Source organism: Anabas testudineus, chromosome 5 (genome assembly GCF_900324465.2).
Source record: "Anabas testudineus chromosome 5, fAnaTes1.2, whole genome shotgun sequence".
NCBI lineage: Eukaryota > Metazoa > Chordata > Actinopteri > Anabantiformes > Anabantidae > Anabas > Anabas testudineus.
In genome coordinates this window covers 11,811,041-11,824,693 of record NC_046614.1, presented here as the reverse complement: position 1 = coordinate 11,824,693, position 13,653 = coordinate 11,811,041, and the positions used below count along the sequence as shown (strand labels likewise).

The window sequence follows — 13,653 nt, the reverse complement described above, 5'->3', positions numbered from 1 at the left end:
TGATAGAGATTTTCAATGTAATTAGTTCCATACCTAAAAGATATTACTGAAACCATTGCCTGTTCCCTTTTCATCTTTAGGCTTTTGAGGATGTGTACATTGAGCAGAGGAAGACTGTCCGCATCATTCTGGAGTATGCTGATCGGGTTTTCACCTATATCTTCATCCTGGAGATGTTGCTGAAGTGGGTGGCCTATGGCTTTGTCAAGTACTTCACTAATGCCTGGTGTTGGTTAGACTTCTTTATTGTGGATGTAAGTACATTTGAATGCTATTTTTGTTTTATGTGTTTTATGTGACTGACGGTGCAGCAGTGCACCAACTTCTCATGATGATATTTTGCAAATATCTGAGGTATTGCCTCATTGGTCAACATAAGCATGGGCCGCGAAAATATGTCATGACATTTTATCTTTATGCTGCAGAAATTGACCAACTAGGCTCCAAAGCTGCTGTCATGTTTAGAGTAATACTTGAGGAAATATTAGGCTATAATGTTAATGTATTCTATGTAACAAAATATTAATGGGCGAGAGCTTGAGAAATAAATTTTGATTTATTTCATTTGTCATATGCAGGCTTTCTTCCAGTGCAGTGAGGATCACAGTCTGCTTAATGCCGCAACTTTGAATGTTATTGTTGATAATGGAGTGCTTGGCAGTTGTATAGAGTCATATAATGTAGAACCCAAAGTGGCCAGAGAAATTTAGACAGTAAAAGTAGACATATAATATGATATTGCCAGTAAAGTGCTATGTTTTCCTCACAGTGCTCCACATTAGTGTGATATGGTGCCACTTGAAATTTTGGGCCTAAACGTCTGCAAACCCTCTGCTGAGTCATCCAGTGTTGTCCCACCTGACAATTATGTTTTACCACATATGGTTTTTCTTTCTCTATTTCTCTGTCTATTTAAAAAAGGGAAATATAAATTACATGTAATGCTTTAAGGCAAGTAAGGTGTATTTAAGGGGTGTTTTTTTTTTGTTCCAACTTACAGCATTAATTTTGTCTCTAGGTCTATGAAACACATAGTATTGCATTTTGTGGTATAAAATGTGCCATATAAATAAGGTTTATTATTATTGAAATACAGCCAGATTGAACATAGCAAGCTAGGCAAAGCTCCTCCCTCACAATTATGTTATTGCATGTGTGAGGCACAACAGACAGGCAGCCTATCAAACTAAGTAATAAATGACCTGTGACCTGGAAGACATCATCAGTCATGGCCACATTAATTAAAGGCATCTTACTGATGTTTACTCTGCTGCTGACATTAAACACTCTGCAGACATACAGTAGCTACTGCACTGATTTGCGTCAGTGATGAAATAAAGTGAAACTGCTACAGTACTGAACTGTGTTTGGATCCACAGCATGGTGCTGATTTGGGAAGGTGTTAGGTGCTTTACCATGTTTTGTTTTGCTGTCTATTGATAAGGGATTAAGTCATTTTTAAGACAAAAAAAAAAAAAAAATTACATGCTGCGTTTCCTCGTTATGCTACAGCTCCTTCAGACAAAAAAGGCTTTTCTGAGCTCTGAGTCTTCAAAGCTCCTTTTCCCCCTGTCCCACTTTGTTTTGGTTGACCAGCCTGTGGAAGGCTTCTGACAGCTGAAAACAGTGGTTGTCTGTACCACCCCTATGTTTTGTTGGCTTCAGATGCTGTTTCAATAAACTATAACAGTATAACATCACATCAATATATTGCTTTTCATATAAATATCAGCTTCTGACATGTTTGAGCCAGGATCTGATGCCAAATGTGGTCACAGCTAACCTGAACAGAACATGGAAAGCCTAGTATGACCTTTAATGTTTGTCTCGAGTTGAAATGGAGCAGTTTTCAGTTAAGGCTGTCCTTTTATGACGTCTTTAAATGTTCTACTATTGTCATGCACCAAACCATCAGCTATACTAGTTTTTTCCTGTTAAGCAGTGGGGCAATAAGACACCATCTTTGATTGTAATCCAGGAGAGAGAATCCGATGACAGGACATAATATATTGAACATTCTGCCTCTGTGATCTGGCTTCTCTCTTCAGAAATAGAAACAAAGACAGTGTTGTATTGCTCCCATTCATAGTTCAACTTCTAATCTACGAATGCAGCTCATGATAGCGGACACAAGAGTTTTTCAGGTTGTCTGGTGGGATCCAGTGCCCGTCAAACCCCTCACTGATTCTCCAAAAGAAAACCTCTATTCTAAATTGGCCCATGTGCTGTGAACTTATCCCGACTGTCCATGCAAACGTCTACCCTAATATTGACCTGTGCTCTGTCTCACAGCAGGTGCCTATAATGTGTCTCTCTTTAAGTTAAGAGAGACAATTGTGCAGCTGTCGAGATGGAACTGAGGGGTCGGTGTTTGAGGGTCCAGGGTAAGGTTTGTGTGCTGTGTTGGGACTCCTACTTTCACAGGTTATCCTCTCTCTTCTAACCCTGAAAGTTGTCCTCAACCTTCTACATTTCTCTCTCCCGTTTAAGTAAGATGCTCTCTGGTGTGGAAACTGTACCGTTTCGTACTGTGTACTGTGTATTATTGTGTCATATTGATTTAGTGTCTGTGAATACATCTCTCCTCTAATTTTTCCCTTTGTTTGACTTTTGACTTTATCTTCTCTTCCTCTCACTGTGTCAACCACAAGTTTCTTTCCAGGTGTGCTCACTGTGCTGTTAAGCTGGTTATCACGCTAGACTGGCTTGCCAAACTAAACCAAACATAAGCAAACAAACACAATAAAACGGAAACTTGGGTCATGCACACGCCATTGGCCTTTGTATACTGTAATAACCCCTGTTTAACCTCATCTTGTAGCTAAATATACTTACACATATAGAAATTATATGTACTTATATATTTATCTTTATATAACCATATAGCCATCCTTACATTATAGAGGGTCCAACTTTCTCCCTATATCCCCTTTACTTATGTGGGTCATCTCTTCCTTTGCCTCTGTCTTTCCCTCTCCTTCTGTCCCTATCTGTATAGGTGTCTATAGTCAGCCTTATAGCTAATGCGTTGGGCTTCTCCGATCTAGGCCCGATTAAATCACTCAGGACACTGAGGGCCTTGAGACCCCTCAGGGCCCTGTCACGTTTTGAAGGGATGAGGGTAAGACCATAAGATACCAGGCAGCTGGTCCTTCTGCATGCCGATTAAATAAAAGCATCAACGCATGCTAGAGATGGCTATATAGTCAATTTTTAAGGGGAATTTTTAAGTAACTCCTTTTATCAACGAGAAGCTTTTTGCATGGACGCAAATCATCTCAGATGTTCAGTAATACATCTGATTTGGTTTATCATATTTCATTTCATATAGCCTATTATAAAGTTAGTGCTATGTCAAGACAATTTGCAGCGACTTATCCATTAAAAATAGTGACAAAAACAAGTAAAAATATCCTGTGCCTGATAAAAGACGAGACTATAACATTGATTTTGGCCTGATACAACCCTTTATAATAACTCAGCTTGGAAGTATTCAGTACCAGCTAGAGAACAAGTAGAGGTTTGTATGAACCATCACACAAAATCTGTTCAAACTGAGCCACATAAGTAGAAAAATTTGTGAATTACAGAGCTGCCTAGACAAATAAATGGATATGGCTCATGGTGAATTAAATTATTACAGTGTTTGCAATTTGCATGCGATTGATTAATTAATCTTTTCCTTTGTGTGGAGTTTCCATATGTAAAGTTCTGATGTTGCGTGAGACTCCATGCCTGCAAATCCTTTTTCTACAGTAATACTGGTTTATTTGATCATTACTTTTACGTGTGATGGGTTGGTTCAGCCTCTGGTTGTTGCTGGTCAGACTCTTGTCAGTGTTTAGGCTCGACATCCTCTAACTGTCGCTCTGCCTCAAGTGTCTTGTTATCTGATCTTATAACAGTTTGGCTTTGGCATTGTCACACTGGAAGATCAACAAACTTCTGGTTGCATACCCCCCTTCCCCCACCATCCTTGCTTACAACTCAGTAAATTTCATCACCATGACTGTCATGACTATCATTTGCAGTAGCTGTATAAACCCATTAAATACCTAGATGCACTGTCTCTATATTGAAACATTAGGATGAACACCAGAATGAAATCTTAGAGTTTGAACTTTTGTTGTTTGCCTACATAGTTTTGGTTTATTTGGCTTTCTGTTACCATTGCACCTCTCTGTTTAGAAATGCACATTCTTGTGATGGACTTCTTAAGCTAATCTATAGCAAAAATATATACCCCTACATTCAAGTGGGTGGATGTGACCCTGAAAGACAACAGGAGAATACCGACTAGGCTCCACTGTGGCTATGAGGAGCCTGCTATCTTTGACATGGCAGTAGAAAGTGAAGACGATCTAAGTACTTGGGTCGCAATGAACATAGGTTAAGAGCAAAGCAAAGAGATGTTAGTACTTTTACAAATGTTCTTGACCTAATTCACAAATCCAGAGTGCAGATTTAACTTGTGACATATTGCTAATAAAGGTGGACATTTTTCAGTCAATTTCTCTGACATATTTCTTATTTTGTGTGGAAAAATACTTAAAAAAACCTAAATTCAGACTCACAATCAGTGTTTATTCCAACATTGCAAAAAAATATATTGAGGATTTTGCGTGTATTGTTATGACACTACCTAGTGTAAGTGACCAAGTGATGTGGTTAATTTAGTGCCAAGAAATTGAAAGACTGGAAAAACTCTGTAATAATAATTATGGAGGCAAAGAATGTGCATTTCTGTAAATGTGTGTCTTGATGTTCTTATGTGTGAACATCTCTACGCAGCTTGCGCGTGCTTGTCAAGTTACAGTGCCTCTGTTTCCTTGCTGTTCTCTTCAGGTTGTGGTGAACGCCTTAGTGGGTGCAATTCCCTCCATCATGAACGTGCTGCTGGTGTGTCTCATCTTTTGGCTCATCTTCAGCATCATGGGCGTCAACCTGTTTGCTGGGAAGTATTACTACTGTTACAATGAGACAGCTGAGGAGAACTTTCTCCCACATGAAGTCAACAATAAAACACAGTGTTTCGAACTCATTAATGCAAACTTCACTGAGGTCCGATGGAAGAATGTCAAGATCAATTTTGATAATGTGGGTGCAGGATACCTGGCACTGCTGCAAGTGGTAAGAAACCTTTGCCGTCACTTCTCATTTGGTTCTATCTTCTGATATGAAACAGTGTTTAACCTGTTTTGTTGCTCATTGTGTCTGTACACTAAACAGGCAACATTCAAAGGCTGGATGGACATAATGTATGCCGCAATAGATTCAAGAAAGGTACGCATTTTTTAATGTCTTACTCCAAAAGTAAATGTAGTAAATAAGTAGAGTTTAGTATATATTTCCACTTTTGCTGTTTTACAGGTAGAGGACCAGCCCGTCTATGAGGACAACTTATACATGTACATCTACTTTGTCATCTTTATCATCTTCGGCTCGTTCTTCACCCTAAACCTCTTCATTGGTGTCATCATTGATAACTTCAACCAACAAAAGAAAAAGATAAGATTTACATTTTCCTTTTATTTACCTTTCACCTTCTCGGAACCTACTGCTCTGTAGTGGAAAATGTTATTTATTCATACTCTAGAGGTGAACATTGATACCACTCTCATATCTGTCAGTTAATTATGATGTTACAGGCAGCGGCCTGTTAGCTCAATTTAGTGTAAAGATGTTCGCAAATGTTAGTGAGTTTCAGATAAGCTGGTTGGTGGATTTGCAGCTTTTAAATAGAGAACCCACCCCCTGCAACACAGTGTTTTTGCTAAGCTGTCTAGAAGCTGATGTTTCTTATTTACCTTGCAGAAATAAGAGTAGTACTATATGAGTGAGGTAACTATCTGCAACAATCTGAACTGAAGACTCCCAAACAAATAAAAGGATTGATTGATTTGAATTGCACCTGCCTCATATTAAATGTATTGAGAGTAGAAGAATAAATCCTTGCAGATTGTAACCAAATTGTTTTGTCCCTTTACTTTGGAGGTCAGGATATCTTCATGACAGAAGAGCAGAAAAAATACTACAATGCCATGAAGAAACTAGGGTCAAAGAAACCACAAAAGCCAATACCCAGGCCTCAGGTAAATATTGGTTTGCTGCCTGGCTCAACGTAAGCTTTAGTTTATAAGAAACATATGGCTGGAAGCTCTCTGCAATTCACTGACCAGAACAAGTGAATAAGTATTCCTCCTTCCATTCCCTCCCTTTCTCCTCAGAACAAGATCCAGGGCATGTTTTTTGACTTTGTGACGCAGCAGGTGTTCGACATCTCCATCATGATGCTCATCTGTCTCAACATGGTCACCATGATGGTGGAGACTGATGATCAGTCAGCAGAGACAGAGAATGTGCTTTACTGGGTCAACTTCATCTTCATTGTGATCTTCACTGGCGAGTTTTTACTGAAGCTCTTTGCACTGCGTCACTACTACTTCACCAACGGCTGGAACATCTTCGATGTGGTTGTGGTCATCCTATCAATTGTGGGCAAGTATCCAGCAGGGTGGTTTGTGCTTTGGAAAATAAATGTGACGAAAAAAAGGTTCCATATGAAGTCCTCTAGGCCATTCTTCTAACATCTGTTAACAAAACTAATGTTGTGTTTCTTTTTTCTCTCTTCTCACTCCAGGGATGTTTCTGGCTGACCTGATTGAGAAGTACTTTGTGTCACCAACACTGTTCAGGGTGATTCGTCTGGCTCGAATTGGTAGAATCCTGCGTCTGATTAAGGGCGCCAAAGGCATCAGAACTCTGCTGTTTGCCCTTATGATGTCCCTTCCTGCCCTGTTCAACATTGGACTCCTACTTTTCCTGGTTATGTTCATTTTCTCCATCTTTGGCATGTCCAACTTTGGCTATGTGAAACACGGGGCTGGAATTGATGACATGTACAACTTTGAGACCTTCGGCAACAGCATGATCATCCTGTTTATGATCACCACGTCAGCTGGGTGGGACGGCCTGCTCTTGCCCATTCTCAACTATCCTCCAGACTGTGACCCCTTATTGGAGAATCCTGGCACCCCCGCTACAGGAGACTGTGGCAACCCTTCCGTGGGCATCTTCTTCTTTGTTATGTACATCATTATTTCTTTCCTAATTGTGGTCAACATGTACATCGCCATCATTCTGGAGAACTTCAGTGTGGCCACAGAGGAGAGTGCTGACCCGCTCAGTGAGGACGACTTTGAGACCTTTTACGAAATTTGGGAGAAGTTTGATCCTGATGCCTCCCAGTTCATCACCTATGCCAAGCTTTCTGACTTTGCTGATGCACTAGAACACCCACTCCGAGTCCCCAAGCCCAACACCATTGAACTGATTGCCATGGACATGCCTATGGTGAGTGGCGACCGAATCCACTGCCTGGACATCCTCTTTGCCTTCACCAAGCGTGTGCTGGGTGACAGCGGCGAACTGGACATGTTGAGGCAACAAATGGAGGAGCGTTTTGTGGCAGCCAATCCCTCCAAGGTCTCTTATGAGCCAATCACCACCACTCTGAGGCGCAAACAGGAGGATGTGTCAGCCAGAATCATTCAAAGGGCCTACCGCTCCTACCTGGCTAGACGGGGTTTCGTCTGTAAGCGCAAACCAACCAACAACAAAGTGGAGAATGGCAACAATCAGGAACAAGAAAAGAAGGAGAGTACTCCCTCGACTGCCTCCCTGCCTTCCTATGACAGTGTAACCAAACCTGACAAGGAGAAACAGGACGACAACGAGGGCAAGGGAGGGAGGAAAGAGAAAGGAAGAAACCAAAAAGACATCAGGGAATCTAAATGTTAGAGCGTTGGATTAATCACAGTAATAACAATAAAAAGTATAATAATGTAACTTCGAGCAAAGAGAGAGGAAACTCACCCACACAGATGTACAGATTATTTCATTTGCAAGTCAGAAAAAAATAATATTAAGTAATTTTGTTTACAGACTTCATTCTTAAATTGGTGCAGAAGGAAGCAGCTTGGTCAGTTACAGCTTGAAGACTCTTGAACTTCAGTCAAACTAAACATAATCAGCATACTGTGTGACATTGTATCTAGACTACTGATATTAACAAAAGGGAATGAAAAACAGACTTGGAATTGTCTGTTGCTCACACTGGCCTACTGATAAGTAACTTTTCACCGAATGAGGTAGAATGAAAAAAACACTGGAGGAATTCAGTGCCTGGAGGCGAGTGATGGATTCCTATGGAAGACAGTGCTGTGAAGGAAAAACAAGGAAGCGGCTTGATGCTGAAGAATTGTCCTCTTAAAGCAGCCAATGTGTGGCTCTGTGTCATTTAGCCATGACATGTATAGAGGAGAAAATGGCACTTTCACTCTATAAGAGCAAACAGAAGGATGACTAGTGAGTGAAAGACACAAATGGCAGAGAGCGTTGGAAGTACTCGTTTTGTTTTATTAAAGCTGGAAATTGTTAATTTAAGCAGCAAAAATGCAAAAGAACAATATTCAACATTTTGCCCATGTCACTTAACTCTTCTAGTCATTTTATCTTTGTTATACCCACATCAGAACGCTTTTTTACATGGGCTTTCACACCAATTGGTTAAGGGTCTGTTTATTATGGGGTCAACTCGGGCCAAGGGCTTACATTTACTCAGAAAGATTTCCAAACAAATACATAAATAATTGTGCTTGTTCAATGCATAGAAATGACTTGCATGATGGCATGTTTTGATCAGAAATCTTGCATGAATTATCATAGTCCACAAGACACTAATACTCAGACCACTACAGTGGCTCGACTGTAAGCTCGAGACATTGTCAAAATTTGAAAGTTCAGAGTCCATAAGAGTCAGAGTAATTTGTTTAAAAAAGATAAGTGATATGGGGGTTGATAATCTAAAATGGATCCAGATTTTTGTCTCATTCTTCAACACATTTCAACTAACTGTTTCAGATGTTGCCCCTATAGACAGAAGAATGGAATATGTTGGTAAATTATACCACCATAGCTGATCAGTGGGTAAAATCCAAACCATTATTTGCTGCTATGGAAGATTTTGAGTGTGTCAGATGTAGAAACGGATGTCTGTGTGTATCATGGGATTGATGTGTTTGTTTATTTGGACTGAAATATCAATGGGCGCAACACGATGAAACTCAAAAGCTTGTGTTTATAATTTTCCTGCACCTATGTGATTTTCCATGCCATTTGCCTTTAGTTATGTGTGAGCAGTGGCATTTTGCAACTCCTGGTTTTGGGGATTTCACAGGTATGGCAAACTCCTTTCTATTTCCAATGTTTCTCTGTGAGTGGTTAGACCTTTCTGAAAGGGCTGGGTGTTGATTATTGTTTCGTTTACATCATTTGATGCCATGTAGCTTATTGTGTGTATGTGTGTGTTTTGTTTCTTTTTTGTTTCTTTGTTTTTTTTTAATTTTTCCTAATGTAACTATTCTATTATGCTGGTTGATGAGTCTTATTTTACGCAGTCTTATAAGCCACATCTATGATGATGCGGGAGGAAATGCACTTGTGCTTGAACATATGTTGTTGGCTGTTTGGAGAACCCTATTCTAACGAGAAACAGAAAACTATCACTGGTTGATAAGAATGTTTTGTGTGGAGAAGCCAAAGAGATCTGCCTTGTTATCCCTTGTTGCCCTTTGTCCATGGAGTGGGATTGGGTGAAGTATGCCCTGCCCATTCTGTTTTTTTGCTGTCATTATTAGACAGAGAGACCCTAGAAATGTATGCAATGCTTGAAAAATCCATCCTTTTTCTCAGGAGATATAATAGATGTATTATTATGAGCTCTGCAACAAAATGCAAGTGAATGTGACGGGAGTATTTATGAAATCATGTTTTACTGTTTTTGTTTTATGCCATGTTAATGGACAATGATCTCGGCTGGCTGCCTTATCCTGGCGGCCACCTGGTCAGGGGCCAGTTTAGCGCTTCCTGCTTATGACGCTTAGAATTATAGGGCTAGAAGCATCTCAGTGAAACTGCATCATTTCGCTCACTTGTTATGGCGGCATTTATATTGATAGCGCACTACATTTGTGGTTAAGTCATTATGAACTCTAATCTGGTCTCATTTAATTTGAGTAAATAAAAATAACAACAATCACCCCAGTAGCAATCCCAGGCACAGGAAACACTGTGAGGAGACGTCACATGAGTGAATTGGGATATGTTGGTTTGAGCAGCACACCTTCTGAAGCAGAAGTGGCACCCTCAATGTGTAGGCCCCAGATTTCAGTATCTAACAACAAAGGTGCTCTGAGCCTCTCATTAGTCGTTTTTCTTCATGCTGCTCTACTGCATAACAAATACCAAATAATCAACAGAGCACTAGATGCATTCTTATGGTACTGTGAGCCTAAACACCACACCAGAGCTTTTGCACTTACTGTTGTGCAGTGATGTCACTTCCTGTTTATCCTCCCTCATCTGTTCTCGAGTTCTACAGTCCAGTTGCTGCATGAGACCTCCAAAATCAGTGTGGGTGTTAACTTGAACCAAATAAAACTCTGAATGATAAGCATAAAAGCTACTGCCGTTCATTTCCGCCAAGATCACCATGGATGTACAGATACGTATGAGAGAAAGAAACCTAAAAAAATAGACACACATGCATCCATTTGGAAAATAAATATAAATACAGTTCAGGCTATGTTCTATACGGCACAAACTGCAAAAGCTAAGAATGGACTTTTTAAGAAACTATAAATAATGTAATATATTAATTTATTTTAACGGCATGTGTAGTTTTTTGTAAATACAGGATTACTTAAAAAACTACAGCTATTAATCTAACACTAAATATTAATAACCATAACTAGAATGGCTTCCAGCTGACACTCCTTGTCACACTTGATAGGCTGTGACACATTTGTTAGATGGAACAGATATTTTTTTTTTATCACTTTTTCACAAAAAAGGGGAGTAAGCTAAGAAGAATCTATATTAAAGAGCAGGAATTGTATTTAAAACTATAAATCAATACGTACATATACAGAGCTATATTACATATATTATATATATATATATATATATATATATATATATATATATATATATATATATATATATATATATATATATATATATATATATATATTATATATATAGTATATATTCATTAGAACAATGTCTGTAACTCAATTCTCCTGTCCACTCCTTGCGTTGAGGTAAATCAGAACCACAGAGTGTAACTGATCATGCTTTTTTCTTAGTGTGGTATGTTCAGAGAATAACCAAACCTCTGGCCTGCCCAGGACTTCTGCATACTGGGTACCACCGTACAATGCATGGTGTTGTACTGGCTGCTTGCTGAGAATTGTGGAGCCTGCCTTGGTGAAAGGATTGCACTACCAGCATACCCTTTTGTACATGTGTGAAGATGTCTTGCCCCTAGTTTCCTATATTGTACACACAAAGATATACAGATGCAGACATATACACGTAACACGCTCACACTCAGTCTTTTGCAGGCAACTGCTGGTTAACCAGTGTGCCCCAGTATGAGACACAGCTCACTTTGTGTGACAAATTTTTGCTTGTTTCAGCTCTAACCGTCCTCCATGTTTCCCCCTTAACACGCTGCTGCAGTTTGAAGTTGAACTTTAATTTTGCTGTCACTTTCAATATGATATATCTAATGATTTAAGGGTTAGTTGTCTTAAGTGTCTGTGTGTTTGTCTATGGTGCAATATCTCTTAACGGCACGTGCCTTTTTAGCTTCCTATTTAGTCTATCAATAAAATCAGCAATGAGGATCTCAAAACCCATGGGAGAGAATCAAAACGGAGCACGGTAGAAACAATGTATTGAACTTGTAAACTGAAAACTCACCACCTAGATTAGACTGTCTGGACTAACATCTTGTAGAGTCATGTAGTACAAGTGCTCTCTCTGTGTGTTCTCCTTACTGGCCCTTTGGCTAGTAAGAGAACAGCTTGCCTTCAGTTTTACACTTTTTTTTTTCATTTCCAAATGTTGGTTTACCAATTGGTATATGAGGCCATCCTTTTGTAGCATGACTGAGATACATTTCTTTTCTTTGCTGAAAATAGGCTAACTGAAGAAGAAAAAAAAATTGACTGTCATTATCTCTTGCCACTAAAACAGTCAGAGAGAGGACGTGTGTTGCACAACCATATGAGACAATTAAATGAGAATCAGCGATGTCTGAAGAATGTCTTCATTTGAGCACGAAACTATTTCCAAACAATAAAGCAGCCTTCCAGTTACACCTCTGGCTGGTGTCGTTCTTGGGTGTAAACTAAATGACTGTCACAAAAAAAAGGTGATTTTGGTATATTTTGGATTTGGTGCTCATAATGACAATAATTGCAGGGCTTGATGTAGTTGGTGTGTCATGGTGCAACAGCATTGGGATGACTTTAAAAACAGCTATGTGCGTGCTTCTTTCCTTCCCTCCCCTCCTCCGTGTGTATCTGTGTAAGGTGGTGCACTGAATGAGGGGAGGGGGGGAGGGGAGGGGTAAGTGGAGACAGCACTGCAGTGCAGATAGATGAATGCAGTGGCCTGCGCTGAGTCAGCAGCATGTTCCCAATAGGCTCAGACTGTACAGTGCACTGTATAGCACCTCCTTACCCACAGCAAGCAAAAAGAGGGAGAGCGAGCTACAGCAAGAAGACGAAAAGTAAATGAGAACAATGAACAGGGGTACGCACAGTAAAACTGAATGTGTTGCTATGTATTTCTCCTTCATCCTTCATCTCCTACCTGCAGTGCTGCATGTGTTTGCAGTGCGTCACTAATTTTGTACAGTTGAATGCTGCATCGTACATTAAAGAGTTACTGCATTAGTGGATTTACAGTTAAATACAACATCCACACCTGCAAATGTTAAAAAACACTGTAAGCCTGTATGTATGTATGTGTTGTTACCACTATATACACTGTCAAAATGCTGCACCATACATGCTTTGCCTTGTTTTTCCCCCTTTAGGTTTCTGTCCTCCTTGCATCCATCTTATTAGCAGGACTTGGTTGCAGAGGTGGGACGTGGACTAAGTAGGACATTGGATCTCTTGAGCTGTTCGAAGTGGGAGAAGGAGACAGAAGGAAGGAAATGTGTGTGTGTAACTGATACACAGAGATAGAGATTATATGTCTGTAAGGAATCAATAGCATGTAACTTACTACTGTACTGTATAATGCTGTGATCAAGTAGTTGTCTGTGTTAGTCTGTTACATTATGAAGAAGGTCTGTGGGAAGGTATATATATATAAGTTATATATAAAAAAATATAAATAAGTTTTATTTTAGCCTAAATGAAATATAAGATGTGATATGCTCATGCTTTTAGTGCTATTTGTAAACCCTGGTTTTGGTCACCAGTGCCACCACAGGCTTGATCTGTCATACAGTGACAGATCAATCGCCTGTTGAGATGGGAGTTTCTGTTCACAGACATCACAGCTGTTCATTTGTGTGTTCATTACTGTAACCTCTCCAGCACACTTCAATGAAGTTGCTCAAATCACTTCTTACAGCTATCGGACTCCCTCTAGTGGGACCTCAAAGAAATAACTTTGAGAAACTGGATTCAAAATCAGATTCACTAATTCGAAAATTAGTGTGGTTATGATGTGGTGTATGGATGGATATCAAAATCCTTCTGTAGTTGGAAATATGCCAGCAAGAGATCA

The 13,653-nt window shown here is 39.6% G+C and overlaps 1 protein-coding gene across 1 annotated transcript in view; it reads left to right on the top strand.

The window, feature by feature from the left end:
- The window catches only part of scn8ab (sodium channel, voltage gated, type VIII, alpha subunit b), a 38,492-nt gene extending 27,659 nt beyond the window's left edge, over positions 1-10,833 (top strand). Inside the window, exons 21-28 of the mRNA XM_026349181.1 lie at positions 81-254; positions 2,999-3,121; positions 4,846-5,130; positions 5,230-5,283; positions 5,371-5,508; positions 5,988-6,092; positions 6,228-6,498; positions 6,641-10,833. Of these exons, the coding sequence (XP_026204966.1) occupies positions 81-254; positions 2,999-3,121; positions 4,846-5,130; positions 5,230-5,283; positions 5,371-5,508; positions 5,988-6,092; positions 6,228-6,498; positions 6,641-7,800 (2,310 nt within the window). The 3' untranslated portion in view covers positions 7,801-10,833. The remainder of the gene's footprint in view (positions 1-80; positions 255-2,998; positions 3,122-4,845; positions 5,131-5,229; positions 5,284-5,370; positions 5,509-5,987; positions 6,093-6,227; positions 6,499-6,640) is intronic.
- The last annotated feature ends 2,820 nt before the right edge of the window (positions 10,834-13,653 follow it).